Below are 21,406 nucleotides of genomic sequence, written 5' to 3' on the forward strand. Positions count from 1 at the left end.
TCTAGTGGGTGGGGCATTCCCTGCGCCAACCGGTGCCCGGCCCCTTTAAGGTGGTGCCACACTCAGCGTGACCGGCCCCTCGCGACCTTCCAAACATGGCGGGGGCGGGGCTGCGGCGAATAATTTAAAGGGGCCGCGCCTGCGGCGCTGGGCGGAACGCTCCCGTGTTGGCGCAGAGTGGACCCTGGCTGTGGCCCCTGGGTGAGTCCGGGTTTCCGTCGCCTCCTCAGGGGCATCCCTTCTGGGGTCGTTAGCGAGCCCTCAGCTTTCCCAAGATCTGTCCTCCCCTGATTCCCGGTAGCCCCCGACTTGGTGATGCTCCCATTCCTCCCAGTTCCCGGCAGGTGTTTCTGCGCAGGTAGCCTGGTGCGCTCTAGGGTGGAAGGGGACTAGCTCTCCGTGAATTTTCCAGATAATGTCTCAAGGGCCCAGTGACTCCTCCAAATTTCCATTAATACTCTAGTGGCGCCAGAAACATCCTCGGCCTCCCAGAAAAGTCCCAATCATATTTCAGCATTCCTCAGTATCTTCCAGGGAGCCCGGTGCCCTCCCTAGACCCGCTCTCGTGCTCGAACGACCCCAGGGACGGGCCCACCCAGCTTCTGGTTTCCCCAGCAGTAGTCCTGTACTCCTCAGAATCTCTCAGTAACTTCCAGTGACCCCCAGGAATTCCAGTGTCCATGGTTACATCTCCCAGCAATGGCGCCGGCATCGTTCTCTGTCCTGCTCCGCACCGTCAGGGACCCCGTAACAACTAATACGTGACAGTAAATCTCCAGCATCAACCAAGAACATCTTGCGAGCCCACCCCACTCTGAGCGTCCCAGGACCCTTCCGAGACCTCAGCATCACCCCAGGACCCCTTGTGGGGGAGCTCCCGCCAGCACTCCCGCGCGACCCAGCCCCGGATCTCCCCGGGGGCAGGCTTGGACCGAGAATCAGGCGCCTCAGGGCCCCATGCCTTGCGGGTCCCAGTTTTCCAAGGGTGGAGCGTCCAGTTTTCGCAGCGGGTACGAGGGTGAGGCCTAAGGGGTCGGTGGGTCAGGAGTGATCAATCCCGCGGGGCAGAGGCCGGGAAGGGGGCCTCTTGCGGGAGGAAGCCGTGCCCTTCGGGGACCTGTGCGCTGGCTGCTGACAGTGGATGCTCGGTCGGCTGCCTTTCTGCCCCGGGGTGGGGTCCTAGCGGGGCCGGGAAGTCAAGTGCCCCACCCCTCTGCTCCGCTGAGCCCCTCTTGCGGTCCCCCGGCCAGCAGAGAAACCGCTCAGGCGACGGGTACGCAGGGTTGTAGGGCTTGCGGCAGGGGAGGGGCGGGCCCAGAGTGAAGACTCGCACGGCTTCCTCCTGCTTCTTATTCCCCAGGACTCCGGTCTACCAGACGGGCGGTCCAGCCAGGAAGAACTGATGGAGGCCCCGCTGCAAACAGGGATGGTAAGGGGCTGGGGCGGTTGTGCAGCGCCGCGGAGACTACAACTCCCGACGTGCTCAGCGCGCATCATCGCGTCCCCGCGAGACCAGGCTGCCCCTGTTCGGGAGGAACTACGTTTCCCGGCGTGCCCCGCGCCGCCAAACCGCTGGGAAGAGCGGTGCCCCCGGGGAGGGAGCCGCGCCGGGCCATTCTGCAGATGGGGACGCCGAGCCCCGGGCCAACCGTGACCTCCGCGGGGGCGGGGCAGAATGGGGTTCAGGGCGTCCCGGCCCCCGGGGAGGACTCGGTGGGGCGGGCATGCGATGCGCAGCCAGTGCCGTTCGTCCCGCAGGTGCTGGGCGTGATGATCGGGGCCGGACTCGCGGTGCTGGTCACGGCCGTGCTCATCCTCCTGCTGGTGCGGAGGCTTCGAGTGCCGAGTGAGGACCCGGAGGGCCCCTCCAGGAAGTCTGCGGGGTGGGGGAGCTGAAATGCCCGGGGCCCTGAGGCGGTAGAGATGGGACTTGCTGGAGTCTGCGCGCAGCATCCCCATTCCCGGCCGCGTGGGGTCTGCGTAGAGCTCATAATGCCCCTCTCCCCGCTTTGTCCCCAGAAACCCCAGCCCCGGATGGCCCGCGGTATCGATTCCGGAAGAGGGACAAAGTGCTTTTCTATGGCCGGAAGATTATGCGGAAGGTGAGTCTAGGACCCCCTGGGGCCCCGGGGCTGACCGCACGGAGGCCCCTAGTTTCCCTTCCCGATAAGGACCTCTGGGTCTGCCTGCCTCTTCGCTAGGGTCTAAACTGGCGATTGACCCGTTCCCCCCACCCCTTAATCCTCCCAGGTATCACAATCCACTTCTTCCCTTGTGGACACCTCCGTCTCCACCACTTCCCGGCCACGCATGAAGAAGAAACTTAAGATGCTCAACATTGCCAAGAAGTAAGGCTGTGCTCGGTCTACCCGGCGCTGGGGGCTATCTCAGGGGCCTTTTGAGTGATCATCCCACAGCGAAGGGGTATCTCAGGGTTCTTTGAACCCCACGAACTGTTGTGAGAGTCTTCCCACATCAGAGGGGCTATCTCTGAGCTCTCGCACACCAGACGGGCTGTCTCTGGGGTCCCCATCCCCTGAGGGCTGTCTCAGTGATGTTCCCCACCTCGGGGTATCTATGAGCTGTTCGCTTTCCAGTCGGGATCTCAGACACCTTGTCCTATATGCAGGGGTCTACATCTGGGGTTTCCTTATAGGCTGTTTCGTGGGTCTCCCCACCCCAGAGGTGCCTCAGTGGGGTTATCTCAGGTGTTTCTGTGACCTGCTGGAGGGGCTATCTCTAGCGTCTGTTCCTTAGGGGTTATCTCAGCAATCTCTCTACATCAGAAAGCATCTCTCTATGTCACCTCCTTGGGGGTTTTTCCACACTAAGGAGCTATTCTAGGAGTTTCTGTTCCTCAGGGGTTATTTCAAGAATTTTCTTGTACTAGAAACATAGGAAGAACATCTCAGGGGGCTCTGTCATCAGCAAAGGGCTACCTCAGGGCCTCTGAGAAAGGCTCTCCCAGACATCTCTAAGTTGGGAGCTAGCCCGGGTCTCCTGACATCCGGGGTTTACTTGAAGTTCTGTCTCACGGGTGTCTTCGCACAAAGGGGACTTCCCAGGACTGTCCACGATCAACACAGCTGCCTATGACTTGAGTTGAATGGCTATCTCTAGATTTCCCATGATCAGTTAAGGGTTTATATCTCATGTCTCCTACATCATGGGGGCTGCCTCGGTGTCTGCAGAGCCTTGAGGAGCCTCTTTATGTCTTCCTGACCATCAGAGGGCTGTCTCAGCCATCTGTGACCTGGGGAAGGGCTAGTTTAACTCAGGGGTCTGCTCATACTAGAGGGTCTATCTCAGGAATCTTGTGGCCGATGAAGGAGCTATCTCAGTAGTAACTGTGACTCGTGGGGAAGGGCTCTCCAGGTCCATGATGAGCACAGCGACTATGTCTGGATTCTCTACATGTAATGAGGGCTATCTCAGGAGTCTCTGTGACCATCAAAGGGGCTATCTTAGGGTTCTCTGAGACCTGGGAGGAAGGGCTATCTCAGGAGTCTAGTTTGTGACTACTGGAAGGGCTATTTCAGGGATCCCATGATGAACAGACGTGCTTTTTCTGGCGTCTGCTCATATCTTGGAAGGTGTGTCGGGGTCTGCCTAACTAAAGGGTCCATCTCAGGGGCCTCAGATTAGTGGAGGGACCATCACAGGGTTTTACATCAGGATCAGCAAATTTTTTCTGTATAGGGCCAGAGAGGAAACCTCTTAGGCTTGTCAGGCCACATACAACTCTGCTGCAGCTACTCCGCTCTGCCGTTGTAACATTCAGGCAGTCACCGACAATACATCAATGAATGAACACGGCCGTGTGCCAATAAAACTTTATTTACAGAAACAGATGGCGGGCCTGATTTGGCAAGCAGGCCAGAGTTTGCTGACCCTGCTCTGTGCCCCGGAGGAAGGGCTATGGGGGGGTCTCCCATCTGCCTGAGCCCTCTCCCTGCCTCCCCTGCGCCCCTCTCCTCCCACCAGGATCCTGCGCATCCAGAAAGAGGCGCCAACGCTCCAGCGGAAGGAGCCCCCACCTGCGGTGCTTGAGGCCGACCTGACGGAGGGCGACCTGGCCAACTCCCACCTGCCCTCCGAGGTGCTCTATATGCTCAAGAACGTCCGGTCAGTGTCGGGGTGCAGGCGGGGGGCTGCAGAGCTGGGGGGCCGACCTGACCGCCTGCCGCCCTCCTTTCCCCTCCGCCGTGCCACAGGGTGCTGGGCCACTTCGAGAAGCCACTCTTCCTGGAGCTCTGCCGCCACATGGTCTTCCAGAGGCTCAGCCAGGGGGACTATGTCTTCCGGCCGGGCCAGCCGGATGCCAGCATCTACGTGGTGCAGGATGGGCTGCTGGAGCTCTGTCTGCCTGGGCCTGTGAGTGGCCCACCCTCGGGGACACTGCAGCTTGGGCAGTGGTTGGGCAGTAGAGTTGGTGGTCTTCTGAGATGCACGTGCAGGAATCGGGCACAGAGGGCCCAGGGCGTCTGGGGTAGTCTACACGGTCAGCAGTGACAGTGATGGCCAGGAAATGGGTGCTGGTCAGAAGGTTTGGTGGGGTCAGGGATCCGGGCATCAGTGACCAGTGGGGTGGGTGAGGGCGAGGGCCAGTGGCATGGTCAGGGGGCGGAATGCCGGTTGGCAGGGTGGGGGCGGTCCTGGTCAGCAGCCCCCGCCCCCCTCCCCATTTCTCAGGACGGGAAGGAGTGTGTGGTGAAGGAAGTGGTCCCCGGGGACAGCGTCAACAGCCTTCTGAGCATCCTGGATGTCATCACGGTGAGTGACCAGGATGCAGGTGGAGGTGGGGAGGCTGGAGAGGAGGACGCACCCAGGGCACTGGCGTTGGGAAGAGTTTGGGGAGCAACGCGGGGGCTCCCAGCCCCTGACCTTGATTCCCCTCATGCCCCCCACACCCTCAGGGTCACCAACACCCCCAGCGCACAGTGTCCGCCCGGGCTGCCCGAGACTCCACGGTGCTGCGGCTGCCTGTGGAGGCTTTCTCCGATGTCTTCACCAAGTATCCCGAGAGCCTGGTGCGGGTGGTGCAGGTCAGCGGGCCCTCAGCCTCCCCCCACCGCCCGGGCCATCACAGGCACCTGTGAGCTGGGACCCAGCAGCCAGCAGGCGCTCGAGCTGTGCTTCTGGGCCCTGAGCAGCCAGACCTCGGGGACCCCCTGACTCCTCCTTCTAGCTTTCTGTGCCCCATCTCCCAGGCTTCTGCCGCCTGATTGTGGGTTTCTCCCTGGCTGCCCCTCTGCTCCTTCCCAGCCCCTTACTGCTCTTGACCTTGACCTTCACTCCGCCCCATCTCCTCCCCATCCCCACTTAATGCTTGGTCCCAACTCGCTCCGGTTGGGGAGCGTCGGCTCCTCACTCCTTGCCCCTGGCCCCGCCCCTCTGCTGACCACGCCCCCTCCCGACCACGCCCCTGCAGGTCATCATGGTGAGGCTGCAGCGGGTCACCTTCCTGGCCCTACACAACTACCTGGGTCTGACCAATGAGCTCTTCAGCCATGTAAGTTGCGTGGAAGCAGCAAAAGCTGGAGGGGGGTGTGGCGCGTGCCTCCCAGGACGTGCCACAAGGGTGCTCTCTGCCCTCAGGAGATCCAGCCCCTGCGCCTCTTCCCCAGCCCGGGCCTCCCAGCCCGCACCAGCCCCGTGCGGGGCTCCAAGCGGGTGGTCAATACCTCAGCATCCGAGGAGCCGAGGGAGACCCCTGGCCGGCCACCTGACCCCACTGGGGCCCCACTGCCTGGACCTGCAGGTACCCAAGAGGACCCTGCCTGGGCCCCTAGGGACCTGAGGCTGGCCCAGCCCCCTCTCACAGGAAGCCCAGCCTCTTGCCCCCATTCGCTGTCTCAGTTCCATTCCCCTGGGAAGCCCTTGACTAGTTACCCGGGTTCGATTCCTGTCGGGACCCCTGGCCTCTGCCCCGTGGACCCACTGGAATTGCTTTTCCCAGTCCCCCAGTTCCCAGGGATCTGAGCTGACCCCTCCCCAGGCCCCGCTCAGCTCCCCACCCCCTACCCCCAGCTCTAGACCTGCTGGCTCTGGGGAGCAGGAGCCTGAACCTGTGTCTTCTCCAGGGGACCTAGTGAAGCCCACCTCCTTGGAACCCCCCTTGGCCCCCCCGCTGAGTCGCTGCATCTCCATGCCAGTGGACATCTCAGGTTTGGGGCCGTCAAGGTTCTGGGTTTGAATGCAGGCCTGCCCGCCTGGGTTTTTCTTATCTTTGAAAAGGGAACCCTGGGAGCCCTTTCTCGTGACTATTTTGTGGGTTCTGATCGCAATGGTGTCTTCCTGACTTTGCTGGGAAGGATTCTGAGGGAGAGTGCAGTGATCGATTAGCAATGTCTGCACAGATGTGGTATCTGCCGTATAGGTAGCGATTGCTGAGACCGCAGCTGGGGTCCTTCATTCTTATTGCGTTTATTGCCGCCTGCCCACCGCAGGCTTGCAGGGCGGCCCCCGCTCGGACTTCGACATGGCCTATGAGCGTGGCCGGATCTCCGTGTCTCTGCAGGAAGAGGCCTCAGGGGGGCCCCAGGCAGCCCCCACTCGGGTAAGGCCCTGTGTCTCCCTTAGCCATCGCTAACCCTCTCCCAGGACCCGGGGCTGGATCTGGCCTGGCCAGCGGTGGAGTCCCCTGGGGAGGAGGTGGGTGGGAGCGAGGAGGTCACAGGCCCTGCCCCACACAGACCCCCACCCAGGAGCCCCGGGAACAGCCGGCCGGCGCCTGTGAATACAGCTACTGCGAAGATGAGTCGGCGACGGGGGGCTGCCCCTTCGGGCCCTACCAGGGCCGCCAGACCACCAGCATCTTTGAGGCGGCAAAGCGGGAGCTGGCCAAGCTGATGCGGATCGAGGTGGGCGGGCGGCCAGAGAGGCTGGGGGACAGGTCGGGGGCGGGGAGGTCTGGCTGGGCCACTCAACCCCCCTCCCTCGCCAGGACCCCTCCCTCCTGAACAGCCGAGTCTTGCTGCATCATGCCAAAGCTGGCACCATCATTGCCCGCCAGGGGGACCAGGTGAGCCTGACCCCTGACCTCTCTCTCTGACCTCTGATCCTCCACGTAGACCTCTCAGTCTGTGCTTTCCAACCTCTGGCCCCAGTCAGGAAGCCCAGGGTAGGAGGGTTCTGGAGGGAGGGGGCCGGACTTGAGATCCCGACTCTGCCCAGACTGCCCGTGTGACATTGGGCGCATCATCTAGAAAGTTCTTCGCTTCCTCATCTGGGAAATTGGGTAATAAGAGTCAAACCTGCTAGGCTCGTGGTGAGGCTTAAAGAGGAACTGGTCAGGCCTGAGCTCGCTAAGGTCTGCAAGGGTGACAGGCCCTGGGCCCGGGGAGCAGGGTGGGGGTCGGCCCACCTATGAGCTGGCTGGGATCTGGCCATGTCGCTTGGTCAGGTGACTCAGCTGGTACCACCATTGCAGGGGCGGGGTCCCTTCTGCAGAGGAAGCTGGGTACTTGGGGATGGGATGAGGAAGTGTGGGTGCTCTGTGGCTCCGGGGGGGGTGGGAGGGCCTGGGCCCCGCTTATCTGGGAGACTGTTGGTCCCAACCCAGCCGCAGCCTGCTAACGGTCCCCGCTCTGCAGAGGCCTCTCGGCATCTCCAGGACCTTGTTAGGGACATTACTCTGCTCTGCCTCCTTCCGAAACTTGACCCCAGTGGTCTCCCACTGGGGACAGCTTTGCCCCCCAGGGGACATTTAGCAATGTCGAGACATTTTCTATTGAGCTGGCAGGGTGCTCCTGGCATCTAGCGGGTAGAGGCTGGAGATGAAAGAATGCACAGGACAGCCCCCACGACAGAATGATCCAGGCAAACATGTCAGTAGTGTCAAGGCTGAGAAACCCCACTTTACACCGATATCCCCCAAAGCGTGTTTCATGGAAGACCCGTGTCACAAACAAGGAAGCTGGGGTCAAATACGTTTGGGAGATTCTGGCTGTTTTCTCCCCTTCCTCGAAGCTCCCAGTGAACATCATTAGCATATTTAAGGCTCTGAGAAGTCCTGCAGGAAAGAAACATGTTTCCCAATCTGATGACAAATGGCAGCCTAATATTAGTAACTCCCATTGCTATCCCAAACACAGCCTGGAAATTCTGCCTTAGAAGGTTCCAGCATGTGTGTGGGGGTGTGTCTCCTGGAGCTGTGGCCCTCCCAGGGGTCCCTGCAGTGTTCTGGCGCTCACTGGGGCTTTGTGAGGTGCCAGGCAGGTTTGTGTGGTGGATGAGGAAGGGGTCTTTGTCTCTGGGCAGTTTGTGGAACAGGGAGGCCTCTGGCTGGGCAGCTAACCAGAGAGGAGAGGGCCACCTGCTCAGTGAGTGTTTGCTATTTCCCAGGCCCTGTGCTGCCCGCTGCAGAGGCTAGAAACACCAGCGGGGTCCCCCTGCCCTTGGGAAGCCCACAGTTCTGACAGACACTCCACTCAAAGGATTACGCAAACTCTTGCAAAATCGTCTGTGCTTGTGCAAACGTCCTGTGGTGGGCAGAAACGCTGCTCTCTAGGAAACCAAAGGAAGTCAACAGGGACGGGGTCAAACAAGGGAACGGGAGCAAAGCGGTTTTTTGGGGGGTTTTTTGGTGATACTTTTATTGAGATGTAATCCACATGGTATGCAGTCCACCCATTGAAAGAGTAGAATTCAGCAAGTTGCGCAGCCACCCGCCGCTATCAATTTCAGAACAGTTTCGTCACCTTGAAAAGAAACCCCACACCCTTTCGCTGTCCGTCTCCTTCCTCCTCACCCGCCCCCGCCCTAAGCAACTCCTAGTCTTGGGTTTCTGTAGATTTGCCCGTTCTGGACATTTCCTTCAATGGAATCACACACTGTGGCCTTCTGTCTGCTTCTCTCACTGAGCACCCGGTCGGCAAGGTCTATCCACGGCGCGGCTGTGTCAGGGCCTCGCTCCCTCATGAATATTCCAGTGTGCGGATGGACCGGTTTGTGTCTCCATTCATCCGCTCACGGACAGCTGGCTTATTTCCACCTTTTGGCTCTGACGCAGGATGCCGCTGTGAACAGCCGGGGACAAATGTCGGTGTGGACGCAGCTATCTAGGAGTCCAATTGCTGGTCCTATGGCAACTCCGTTTTTAACTCTTTGAGGACCCTTTTAAATTTTTTGCCAGACTTTTCCATGGCGTCTGCACCATTTTATCTTCCCACCAGCAGTGTATGAGGATTCTGATTGCTTCACAGCCTCACACTTTTTGCTCATAGTCAACCTAGTGGGTGTGAAGTGGTGTCTCATTGTGGTTTTGATTTGCATTTCCCTAGTGACTCATGGTTTTGAGCATCTTTTCATGTGCTTATTGGCCATTTATTTGTTGTCTTTGGAGAAGCGTTTATTCAGAGCCTTTGCCCATTTTTAAATTGGCTTGTCTTTCTATTATTGAGTTGTAAGAGGGTTTTTTTTTTTTTTTTTTGGCGAGGAAGAGTGGCCCTGAGCTAACATCTGTTGCCCATCTTCCTCTTATTTATTTATTTTTTTGTCTCCCAAGCCCCAGTACATCGTTGTATATCCTACTTGTATGTCCTTCTAATTCTTTTATATGGGATGCCACCTCAGCATGGCTTGATGAGCGGTGTGTAGGCCTGTGCCCAGGATCTGAACCAGCGAACCCTGGGCTGCTAAAGAGGAGCCCGTGAACTTAACCACTATGCCACCCTGCCAGCTCCTATAGGAGTTCTTTATCTGTTCTGGATTCAAGACCCTTAGCAGATATCTATTTTGCAAATATTTTCTCCCAGCCCATGGCCTGCCCATTCACTGTTTTTGTTTGTTTTTTGAAGCCCAAAAGTTTTCAATTTTGATGAAGTCCAATTTATTTTTTATTTTGTTGCTTGGGCTTTTGGTGTCATAGCCAAGAATCCATTGCCAAATTCAAGGTCACGAACGTTGACCCCTACATCTTCTTCTAAGAGTTTTATAGTTTTAGTTCTTTTCTTTTTTTTTGGTGAGGAAGATCGGCCCTGAGCTAACATCTGTTACCAATCTTCCTTTTTTTTTCTTCTCCCCAAAGCCCCAGCACATAGCTGTATATCCTAGTTGTAGGTCATTCTAGTTCTTCCATGTGGGACACCACCACAGCATGGCTTGATGAGCGGTGTGTAGGTCTGTGCCCAGGATCCAAACCAGCAAACCCTGGGTCACCAAAGTGGAGTGCATGAACTTAACCACTCGGCCGTGGGGCCGGCCCCATAGTTTTAGTTTGTACATTCGTGTCTTTGATCCATTTTGATATGGTATAAGGTGAGGACCCAACGTTACTCTTTTCCATGTGGGTATCCAGTTACCCAGCAGAGGCAAAGAGGATCTAAGCTCAGCCAGGGTGCTGTATAACCAGTCCTTGCAGCCTCTTGCTGGCTGTGTTAATTCATGGGCCTTAACCTGGGCTGAGTTTGGTGATCCATTAGCAATGTCTGCCCTGAGTGCTGAATAGAAGTATAGGTACATATGCTGCTCAGCTAAGAGCTATCCAAAGCCTTCACTCCCTCCTAACTTCTTCCTCAGCCCTTCCAGTAGAGTGCCTAGATGTGAGGTGGAGGTGGGAGGGTTGCCCTTGTGTCCATCTCCTGGCTCCTACCCCTCCACAGGACGTCAGCCTGCACTTCGTGCTCTGGGGCTGCCTGCACGTCTACCAGCGCATGATCGACAAGGCTGAGGACGTGTGCCTGTTCGTGGCCCAGCCCGGGGAGCTGGTGGGGCAGCTGGCGGTGCTCACGGGCGAGCCCCTCATCTTCACGCTGCGGGCCCAGCGCGACTGCACCTTCCTTCGGATCTCCAAGTCTGATTTCTACGAGTACGGCTGGGCCCCATGTTAGAGGGGGAGTGACGCTCGCAGGGCCCTGACCAACTCCATTCTGCCTTGGGAGAGGCCGTGCCTCTGGACGCCACTGCCTTTCCAGCGCAGCTTTGAGCCCTCACTGTCGCACCTCCAGGGCGCCACCCGCCCTCTCTGCTCCCTAAGGGCTGTTGCAGGCGCCCCCGGCCCATGCACCCCCGCCCTCCCCTACAGGATCATGCGCGCACAGCCCAGCGTGGTGCTGAGCGCCGCGCACACGGTGGCCGCGAGGATGTCGCCCTTCGTGCGCCAGATGGACTTCGCCATCGACTGGACGTCGGTGGAGGCGGGACGCGCGCTCTACAGGTGCAGCCCCCGCCCCCACCTCACCGCCCCGGCTCTGCCTACGACCGCCCGGAGCCTGACCCCCCATCCACCGCAGGCAGGGCGACCGCTCCGACTGCACCTACATCGTGCTCAACGGGCGGCTGCGCAGCGTCATCCAGCGCGGCAGCGGCAAGAAGGAGCTGGTGGGCGAGTACGGCCGCGGGGACCTCATCGGCGTGGTGAGCGCGGCCCCACCCACCGACCTCTGACCTCTCCCAGGCCAGACTCCCTCTCCTCCCAGCACGCAAGTCATCTCGGGGAACCTGCTGGGGCGGTGAACGAGACCCGCGACCTCTGACCTCACCCAGTCCCTTTTTCCCGCTCCTCTCCGTGGGGTGAATCTGATCTGACTCCGTCCCCAGATCTCTCTCCATCAGAAGAGGGTCCCCCGCCCGGCGCGCATGCCTGTCCTCTCCCTCTCCTGGCAGCCCCAATGGGTAGCGAGGTTTGGTGCCCTCCAGCCCCATCTCGGGGACTCTCTGGATGGGGCGGTACCGCCTCCTCTCTGCTCCCCGCGGTCGGCCTCCCCCTTACCTGTCTCAGGCCTGCCGGACCCCCGCAGCCCGGGTCATGCACACGGTCCCCCAGGTGGAGGCGCTGACACGGCAGCCGCGCGCCACGACGGTGCACGCAGTGCGCGACACGGAGCTGGCCAAACTCCCCGAGGGCACCTTGGGCCACATCAAACGTCGGTACCCGCAGGTGCGCCGACGGGACGTGGGCTGCTCTCTTGATGGGGGCGGGGTCAGGGTGGGGGTGGAGTCCCCGAGCGGGGGTGGGGCTCTCGGGGGTGGGGCTCAGGTAACTGGGACCCAGGCGCCCCGGTAGAGGAGGGAAGGGTGGGACTCGCACAGTTGCCCCTCCTGTCTCACTGGACCGCCGGCCTCCGACGCCGCAGGTGGTGACCCGCCTCATCCACCTGCTGAGCCAGAAAATTCTGGGGAATTTGCAGCAGCTGCAAGGACCCTTCCCAGGTGAGAGCCGGCCGGTCCCCGGGAATGCTGGGGGATGTAGTCCGACGCCTGGGACGTGTGGGGCGAGGGAGCCCTAACCCCAGGGCAGGCTGGGAATCGGAGTCCGGCTCTCGGCGGGGTTTGAAGCCGGAAGCTGGACCGGAGTTCCGGTGCATGCTGGGGGAGGGAGTTTGGGTTCCTGGGCATGCCGGGAAATGGAGTCCCAAGACCCAGCGTATGCTGGGTTACGGAATGGAAGGTATCAGTCGTGCTGAGGGGCGGAGGCCTTATCGGCGAGCTTGGTTCTGGGGGTCAGGGCCTGCTGACGGATGGAGTCCATATCTTGAACATACGGAGAAACGGAGTCCTAGACCAGAGTATGCTGGGAAATTGAGTCCATACAGTGGTGTTTGGGGCCCATGGCATGTTGGGAAGCGGCTTCTGAAGTTACCGATGTGCTGGGAGGTGTGGTTCCCTTGCCCATGGCATGCTGGGAGGTGTAGTTCTTGACCCGGCACATGCTGGTCTCCCTGGCGAATGGAGTCAGATTCGAGGTTTGCCAAAAAATGGGTTTGAGGGTCTACATTATGGCGACCCGACCCTGGCCCAGCCGGGCAATTTCTTTGCCCCTTCCTCCCCAGGGGCTTCTGCCCCGTCAGCCCTGATGTCAGCATCCCCTGGGGCAGGGCGGGGGTGAACTGTGGCCAAGAACCGCACCCCCCCGCCCGCCCCCGCCATGCCCAGGGTCTTCCCGGACGGATTTCTTCCCCAGTCCCGCACTGTGTACACAGATGCCCATTCTCTCCCATCCGGCTGCCCCGGCCACCCTTGACGATCCTGGGGCAGCCGTGGGGGCAGAAACATTGAGATGTTGGACCTCCCAGAGCCCCTCTGTTGATGTTCTGCAGGAAAGGAAGTTTCAGAGCCCGTAGTAAGTGCTAGGAGGCACCGTGCTAGGCACGGGGTGGGAGAGTACACAGGACAGACGGGGTCCTGAGAGGGGTGTACAGCTTGGCCGGCAAGACGTAATTCTAAAATTACAAAGGAAGAGTGCAATGTCAGATGTGTACTGTCCAGAGCACAAAAGAGGGTCTTGATGGAGAAGAGAAAGCTTTTCTGAGGACAGTGAGTTGACACTTGATGAATGAGATGGGGCCGGACATTGAAGAGAACTACAGAGGCTCTGCACACAGGCCTTGGTAGTTTTGAAACACTTCAAGGAAGAAGTGTGGGGGTGGGGGGTAGTAACGGGGGCAGGGGGCAGGTCAGGCTGGGAGCTGGGCAAAGACATTTGAGCTTGTTCAGACTTACAGGCAGCCTCCAGAGGGGAGGAGGCAGCGAGAGGTCCAGGCAAGATATGGGGATTGGTGGCTTGGTCTAAGGTGTTAGTGCAGAAGCTGGGAAGCAATAGATGGGTCAAAAACATACTTATTCCTGCCTAGTTTTGTGTTCAAGACCCTTCAGTGGACAGAGGCACCAAGTCCAGACTGGGGTGGGGGTGCGATTAGGTCCACGCGGGAAGAGTGGAGAATCAGAATGGTTGTGTTGTTGTGTAATGGGTCCCCTTGAGGAGATTAGGGCCCCAGCTGAAGGTCAGGTGGCTAGGTCTTATCAAGACGGTGGACAGTGGGTGAGGCTGTGGGTCCCGGACTGAGGCTGTGACCTTGGCTGTGGCTTTGTTGAGCCCCAGCTGGGGGATGGGGGGCAGGGATTTCTGAGAACGAGGAGGCAGACACAGGACTGCCCAGCCAATCTCATCCCTTGGGGTCTCGGCAGGCTCGGGGCTAGGCGTCCCCGCCCACTCGGAGCTCACCAACCCAGCCAGTAACCTGGCAACAGTGGCAGTCCTGCCCGTGTGTGCCGAGGTGCCCATGGTGGCCTTCATGCTGGAGCTGCAGCATGCACTGCAAGCCATCGGTCAGTCGGGGGAAGGGGTGTGGGCGAGGGCAGGCCATTGGTCACTGGGACTGGCCATTGGTCTGTGTGGGCGGGGTGTTGGCCAATGAGTGGACATGCCTGAGTGGGTCAGTGGGGAGTGGGGTGGGGTATTCTCTTCTGGGAGATGGGAGAGGCCCCCAGCTCTGTTGACCTGGGTTCCTAACTCCCCTTCCTCATCCATCCCCAGGCCCCACACTCCTCCTCAACAGTGACATCATCCGGGCGCGCCTGGGGGCCTCTGCATTGGATAGGTGAGTTACTAGGATCCCTTCAGATCTGGTTCGGGTTCTAGGCTGTGAAACAAGGAGCGTCTGTCCCACTCATCTGGTCCCTGGGGAGACGATGGGGTGAATCCACTCTTGAAGGGCACAGACATGCTGTGGGGGCTTGGGTGTCTAAGTCTCCTTGCCCCCAGCAATTTAGCTACATGGTCTCTGGGGAGCATGGGAAACGTGATCAGCCTGAGGATGATGCTCCCCCGCTCCACCCCCAGCATCCAAGAGTTCCGGCTGTCAGGGTGGCTGGCCCAGCAGGAGGACGCGCACCGCATCGTGCTCTACCAGACAGACACGTCGCTGACGCCTTGGACCGTGCGCTGCCTGCGGCAGGCCGACTGCATCCTCATCGTGGGCCTGGGTGACCAGGAGCCCACTCTCGGCCAGGTCCGGAGACCATGCACAGTGACCCCACTCCCGGGACCCCATCCCCTGCCCTCCTGTGCCTGCGCTGGGCCACGTGCACCGTCACGGTGAGGCTAGGCGACCAGGGACCCCAGCTCAGCCAGGTGCGGGGGGGCGGGGAGGGAATGATCGGTGATTGGTGACTTCCGCCCTCCGCTCCCCCGCAGCTGGAGCAGATGCTGGAGAACACGGCGGTACGCGCCCTCAAGCAGCTGGTCCTGCTGCACCGTGAGGAGAGCCCGGGCCCCGCGCGCACCGTGGAGTGGCTCAACATGCGCAGCTGGTGCTCGGGGCACCTGCACCTGCGCTGTCCACGCCGCCTCTTCTCGCGCCGCAGCCCTGCCAAGCTGGTGAGGGCAGGGGGCTTGGAGAGGGACCCTCCCTATTTTCAGGGGCGTGGCCACTGGGGGCGTGGCTTAGAGGCCCACGGGGCTGGGGCGGCTCAGTGGAGGTCCAGATGCCGCCTCCTGCACCCACGTCCTCATAGGTCACGTCTCCCTCCCCTCACCCCCCGCAGCACGAGCTCTATGAGAAGGTTTTCTCGAGGCGCGCGGACCGGCACAGCGACTTCTCCCGCCTGGCGCGGGTGCTCACAGGCAACACCATCGCGCTGGTGCTGGGCGGGGGCGGGGCCAGGTGAGGGTGGGGCCGGCACTGGGGGCGGGGCTTGCCCCTGGGCACACCCTGTGGGGTGGGGCCACAATGTCTGATGGGTGGAGCTTGCCCCCTGGAGGAGATCCCCGTTGGAGCTTGGAACGGGGCTAGCACCTCGTTCCTTGCCAGTGGGGGAAATAGGAGAAGGGGAGCCCCTGGGCCAGGGCCTAGGGCATCCCCCGAGGGTCACTGGGTCTCTCGCCCTTGCAGAGGCTGTTCACACATCGGAGTGCTGAAGGCGTTAGAGGAGGCCGGGGTCCCCGTGGACCTGGTGGGCGGCACGTCCATCGGCTCCTTCATCGGAGCCTTGTACGCCGAGGAGAGAAGTGCCAGCCGCACTAAGCAGCGGGCCCGGGAGTGGGCCAAGGTGTGTGTTGGGGGGTGCACCCCACCGCAGGAGCACCCTGAAACCTGATCCCGGAGGGGCTTCTGGGCTTCCCCTGGCCCTTGCTGACTTAATCTGTGAACCCACCCCCCCGGACCCTTATAGAGACACCTCCTGGACCTTGGGTGGTCCCTTGTGGCCTCGTGGCTACTGACCCTAGTCCTCAACTCAGCTTGAGAGTCAAGAGCCTCAGTGACCACGTCGTTAGCAGCCCTGGGTTACTCCTGTTTGACCCTCGGTGACCACGTCGTCGTCCCTGAGTGCTCTCTGCTCACTCCCAGTTGGTGACCCCAAGTGACTCCTGTTTGACCCCAGCCGGTCCCCCTGCCCCTAGAGCATGACGTCGGTGCTGGAGCCCGTGCTGGACCTCACCTACCCCGTCACCTCCATGTTCACGGGGTCCGCCTTCAACCGCAGCATCCACCGAGTCTTCCAGGACAAGCAGATTGAGGTGCACCCTCCCCCCACGGCCGCCCTGCCCCCACCCCTCCCCACAGGGGTCCCCCCTCCTCCCCTACCTTGGTCCCTGTCCCCATAGGACCTGTGGCTGCCATACTTTAACGTGACCACGGACATCACCGCCTCGGCCATGCGTGTCCACAAAGATGGTGGGTGCCCCCGGCTGGCCCCACCACAGGCACCGTGGCCGCGTGGGGAGGGGGTACAGGGAGGGCAGCTGAGCGTCTGGGACACTGTTAACACGAGTGACCATCCACCCTGGCCTAATTGCGACCACTAACTGCCACCCACTAATGCCCTGGAGGCCCCAGGTATGTCTGTCCCTAAGGGTGGGGGGCCGTGAAGCTAGCTGGGCGCCTCACGCCCTCACGCCATCCCCGCAGGCTGCGTGTGGCGCTACGTCCGGGCCAGTGCCTCCTACTGCCCCTACCTGCCCCCGCTCTGTGACCCCAAGGACGGGCACCTACTGGTGGACGGGTGCTACGTCAACAACGTGCCAGGTCAGCAAGCCCACCAGGCTGGCCGGGCCTGCGAGAGTGTCTGAGCGTGTCTGTGCGTGTCTGTGTCTGTGTCTGTGTGTCCCGCCGGGCAGGCTCCCTGTGGCGATACGTGCGCGCCAGCATGACGCTTTCGGGCTACCTGCCGCCGCTGTGCGACCCGAAGGATGGGCACCTCCTCATGGACGGCGGTTACATCAACAACCTGCCAGGCAAGTGGCTGCCCGCTGACGCTTGCCCACGCGCACACATGCACAGGCGCACACACGGGCAGGAGGGCCACGGGCAGGCACACGGGCAGACAGGCACACAGGAGGACACACGCACAAGCAGATTGCGCAGGGCTCCGGACGCACACACATGCACACTCAGGTGTGCAGGCAGATGTGTGAGTGTGCCCAAGGACAGGAAGGCATGCAGTTGAAAAGTGTACCCGCGTGCTATGTTAGAACACAAAAAGACACACACAGACGTGTGTACATGCGTGGCAGGAAAGATGAGGATAAAATGGGTCATCTTTCTGCGTGCACACCAGCTACATGTCTGCTCACACGCACACATTCTTGCAGATGCTCACGTGGCAGGTAGGGTCCTCACTCACTTGTGTGCACATGGTCAGACACACGTGCACAAGTCAATATGTTCGTTGGCGAAATAGGGCACGTCTTCCCACAGCTGTCTATCCACACTCACTCCGCCAGCTCCCTCAGGTGTGCCTGAGTGTACACACGCAGACAGGTGAGGCACCGACGTGACCAAGTTATGGTTTCTTTCACACCCACTGACTTGACACGTGCAGGTGAGAGGCGGGTGGCTCTGCAGCTTGGAATGTCACGCGCCCAGAAGCACATGCCCACAAATAGACACCTGCCCTAGCTGCCTGTGCACTCGAGGTCCCATAGGCCAGGGCTCGCAAACTCCGCCCTGCAGGCCAAATCTGGCCCCCTGCTTGATTTTGTAAATAAAGTTCTATTGGCACACAGCCATGCCCAGTCGTCTACACGTTTCCTGCGGCTGCTTTTGCACAGCAGAGTGGAGTAGTTGCGACAGAGACCATGTGGCCTGCAAAGCCAAAGTTACCCTCTCTCAGGCTCTTTACAGAAAGAGCTTGCTGACTCCTGCCGTAGGTGCTCATACAGACACACGCACTAAAACCAGCACACACGAGTGAGCAGGTGTGTACGACCCACAGGTGGACAGTCACACTTGGACGCACAAGGAAATGTATACACACGCCAATCTAGGCACATGTGGACTGCAATGAATACAGACAGGTGTGGGTGGGTGTACAGAGAGGTAGGCACACCCAGAGGTGTGTATTAACACACGGAGAGGAGACACACACAGACAATGGGGATGTGTGCAGACACACACAGATGCACAAACAAGCTCGTGAGGGCCCCAGGCACAGTCAGGTGTCTTTGGGGGCTGAGCCTGGCTATAGGACGCTGTCCCCTTCCCCCGGGCTCCCCCATACCCACTCAGGGACCCTCAGTGGGGCACATGGATGTGCAGACACACCACCCACCTCACTGGGCCATCACCCCATCCATCACCCGCTCTGTCCTGCTCCCCGAACCTCCTCGTCCCTCCTCATTGCTCTCTGTCCCTGTCTCAGCCCCGAGGTCCCTCTTTCCACCTGGACGCCCTGCCTCCTGCTGTCTTTACCCCTGGATCTCTCTCTCTGGGTCAGTGTTCCCGCCCTCTGTCTCCCTGCCTCTCTCTGTCTCCTGGTGTCCTTACAACTCTGTCTCTCTGCGTCGCTCTCCTTCCACTTCTCTGTCCCACCTCCATGTCTGACCTCCCAGCGACTTTGTCCCTCTGCCTCCATCTCCTCCATCCTTCTGGCCCTGGTTCCCCAGACCTAAAGCCCCAACCCCTTGGCCCATCTCCTCAACGTCACTGGCATCGATTTGCATCCCCTTTGTGGGCCTGCACGGTGTTTGCATGGTTTTCCTCTTGCGTGCCCATTTGCACGATGGTGTTGGTGGAGCTGGTTGAACACCCCCACCCCGGGCCCAGTGGGGAGCCACCCACTGACCCCCCTGCCCCACAGCGGACATCGCCCGCAGCATGGGTGCCAAGACGGTCATCGCCATCGACGTTGGGAGCCAGGACGAGACGGACCTCAGCACCTACGGGGACAGTCTGTCGGGCTGGTGGCTGCTGTGGAAGCGGCTGAACCCCTGGGCAGACAAGATCAAGGTTCCAGACATGGCCGAGATCCAGTCCCGCCTGGCCTATGTGTCGTGCGTGCGGCAGCTGGAGGTCGTCAAGTCCAGCTCCTACTGCGAGTACCTGCGCCCGCCCATCGACTGCTTCAAGACCATGGACTTCGGGAAGTTCGACCAGATCTATGTGAGCGGCTTGGAGCTACACGGTGCCAGTATGGTGGGCTGGCAGAGCTTTACTACTGAGAGCCCGGAGGAACACGATGGGAAGGATTCTGAGGCTCCATTCCCAAAGGGGATCCGTGGGGAGTAGATCAGTGATCGATTAGTGATGTCTGCAGTGAGTGTGGTTAGGGGATGTGGCTGGGCATGTGCTATATAAGAACTAAGTTTTTTATGGTGTGCCAGCCGCACTGCCTCAAGCACTGGGTAGAGGTTTCTAGTGCTGTTTCTGCATTGGTGGGATAGGAACAGTGGTCGGTTAGTAATGTCTGCCACAAGTCTCAGAGAGCAATGTAGCAGTATGTGCCATGTGCTACTGGCCCTGAAAAATGTGTCATAGCTCACGTCAACAGAAATTGATCAGCAGCTGCTGCCTGGAGCTCTGAGTAAGAATGTCTGAGCCCTTTCTGGGTTCACTGGGAAATCATGCTGTGATGGATTAGTGATGTCTGTTACAGGCGTGGGAGGTGGTGATATCCATGCATGTACCCCATATTTGCAGACGTTGCAGTAAGCTTGCACACCACCATCCTGTGCCATTTGGTACTTGGCACACTGCATGGGGCTAAGTGGGAAAGAATGTGGGAAGATGGATTGCTTGTGTCTGGCAGTGGCACAGGAAGGGGGACATGGGACGAACGTGCTACTTAGGGCTGACTCGGAAGTAGGTTTAGTCTCAAATGCCAGCTCCCCCAGAGCGTCAGACTTCTGAAGGGCCAGGGAAAGGGCATACAGAGAGGGGCTAAGCAGAGAGGATGAGGCAGAGAAGACCATCTGGGGGGCTGCAGGCGTGGCCACAGCCTCCTCGTTTCCTGCAGGATGTGGGCTACCAGTACGGGAAGGCCGTGTTTGGGGTCTGGAGCCGGAGCGACATCATTGAAAAGATGCTCACTGACCGGCGGTCTGCTGACCTCAATGAGAGCCGCCGTGCGGACGTAAGCCCGTGACCTCCCTGACGGGGTCACTCTGACAACAGATTCCCCCCAACCCCCCTGGGTCTCCCCCAAATCCCAGGTGACCCCAGACTTCCCTGGGTTTCACTGAGCTCTTCAGACCAGAGAGCTCCCCCCAGGGGAGCTCTGAGCCCCCGAGACACCCCAGGACCCCCTGGACCCCCCAAGAACCTCACCCCCATCACCCACAGGTGCTGGCCTTCCCCAGCTCTGGCTTCACCGACTTGGCCGAGATCGTGTCCCGGATCGAGCCCCCCACGAGCTACGTTTCCGATGGCTGTGCTGATGGTGGGGGCTGAGGGCACCCCCGGAGGGTGGGCTGGGCCGGGGGCAATGGGAGATGGCGGGAGATGGCAGCCCGGGCTCACCTCCACCTGCTCCCCGCTTCCAGGGGAGGAGTCCGATTGCCTGACCGAGTACGAGGAGGAGGCGGGCCCCGAATGCTCGCGGGACGAAGGCGGCTCTCCCGAGGGCGCGAGCCCCAGCACCGCCTCCGAGCGGGTGAGGCCGGCGGCCGGGGGCTCCCATGGGCGCGGGCGGTGACACGGCTGACGCGTGCTGAGGGACGTGGCCCGTGCACTGTGACACACGCGTGCGTGGCACACCTGTCCCCGCAGGAGGAGGAGAAGTCCATTCTCCGGCACCGGCACTGTCCACCCCAGGACTCTCCGAGCTCTGCAGTGGACTCCTGAGGGCCTCAGAGCGTCCCCCCTGGGGCTGGGCTGGGGCGGGCCCTGTTGGGGTGGCTCACTCCCCCTCTGCCTGCTGCTATGCCTGCCACCCTTCTGGGTCCCCCTTAACCCCCAGCCGCCAGGGCCCACACACTGGACTGCCCATCCCCCGAGGGGAGGGGCAGTGATGCACTGATGACCCTTGATCGTCACTCCAATAAACCTTCCCCTCTTGGAAGTGGCCTCATGGTGTCTTTGGGTTCAGGGGGCACCTTGCCCCACCTGCCATGCCCAGGATGGCTGGGGCGGGGGCCTGAAGCAGCGTTGAGCTTGTCCAATGACCTGTGTGCCCAGCCTCAGGCCACACTTCCCCCTCTGTGAGTGCCACCCCGGAATCCATTTGTAGTCCCACTGAGCGCTGGTTCCAACCACAGGGCATTTGCATGCCGTGTACACCCCTTGGGGATCACAGATGCCCCCAGGTGCATCCTGGCACCCCTCATTTTCCCTCCCAGGTTCCCACAGCCTCTGCCCCTCGGCTGGTCCTACTGTGTGCAGGTGCTCTGTTTCCTCTTTGCCCCTACTGGGTGCACTACCGAGCCCAGTTCCCGAAGGACACCCCATCTACACACGCACACGTACAC

General features: G+C 60.4%; 1 protein-coding gene across 8 annotated transcripts; it reads left to right on the forward strand.

The window, feature by feature from the left end:
* The first annotated feature begins 58 nt into the window (after nucleotides 1–58).
* Nucleotides 59–21,000, forward strand: PNPLA6 (patatin like phospholipase domain containing 6). Of its 8 annotated transcripts, none has more exons than XM_014741205.3 (35): nucleotides 59–201; nucleotides 667–1,010; nucleotides 1,361–1,429; nucleotides 1,759–1,846; nucleotides 2,020–2,102; nucleotides 2,251–2,348; nucleotides 3,985–4,125; nucleotides 4,215–4,374; nucleotides 4,693–4,773; nucleotides 4,917–5,045; nucleotides 5,432–5,512; nucleotides 5,599–5,761; nucleotides 6,084–6,167; nucleotides 6,450–6,559; nucleotides 6,696–6,863; nucleotides 6,947–7,024; nucleotides 10,605–10,810; nucleotides 11,027–11,158; nucleotides 11,235–11,358; nucleotides 11,768–11,881; nucleotides 12,078–12,153; nucleotides 13,909–14,049; nucleotides 14,258–14,321; nucleotides 14,564–14,732; nucleotides 14,918–15,100; nucleotides 15,268–15,386; nucleotides 15,615–15,771; nucleotides 16,124–16,240; nucleotides 16,328–16,397; nucleotides 16,841–16,957; nucleotides 18,802–19,103; nucleotides 19,957–20,073; nucleotides 20,283–20,379; nucleotides 20,483–20,592; nucleotides 20,709–21,000. In XM_014741205.3, the coding sequence occupies exons 3-35, from the start codon at nucleotides 1,403–1,405 to the stop codon at nucleotides 20,781–20,783; spliced, it is 3,981 nt and encodes a 1,326-aa protein (XP_014596691.3). In that variant the 5' UTR covers nucleotides 59–201; nucleotides 667–1,010; nucleotides 1,361–1,402; the 3' UTR covers nucleotides 20,784–21,000. The 8 variants fall into 8 exon arrangements, 6 of the variants coding, with proteins under 6 accessions (XP_014596691.3, XP_014596692.3, XP_070128703.1 ...); XM_014741206.3 differs by having other exon boundaries at nucleotides 698–1,010; XR_011440399.1 differs by having other exon boundaries at nucleotides 90–201; nucleotides 16,632–16,957.
* The last annotated feature ends 406 nt before the right edge of the window (nucleotides 21,001–21,406 follow it).

Source organism: Equus caballus, chromosome 7, assembly GCF_041296265.1.
Source record: "Equus caballus isolate H_3958 breed thoroughbred chromosome 7, TB-T2T, whole genome shotgun sequence".
Taxonomy (NCBI): Eukaryota; Metazoa; Chordata; class Mammalia; order Perissodactyla; family Equidae; genus Equus; species Equus caballus.

Coding starts and splice junctions, on each gene's coding strand:
- PNPLA6 (XM_005611499.4), top strand. CDS start 1,624: ATGGGGACGCCGAGCCCCGGGCCAACCGTGACCTCCGCGGGGGCGGGG. Junction 16,958..18,801: donor TTACATCAACAACCTGCCAG/GCAAGTGGCTGC, acceptor CCTGCCCCACAG/CGGACATCGCCCGCAGCATG. Junction 20,074..20,282: donor ATGAGAGCCGCCGTGCGGAC/GTAAGCCCGTGA, acceptor CATCACCCACAG/GTGCTGGCCTTCCCCAGCTC.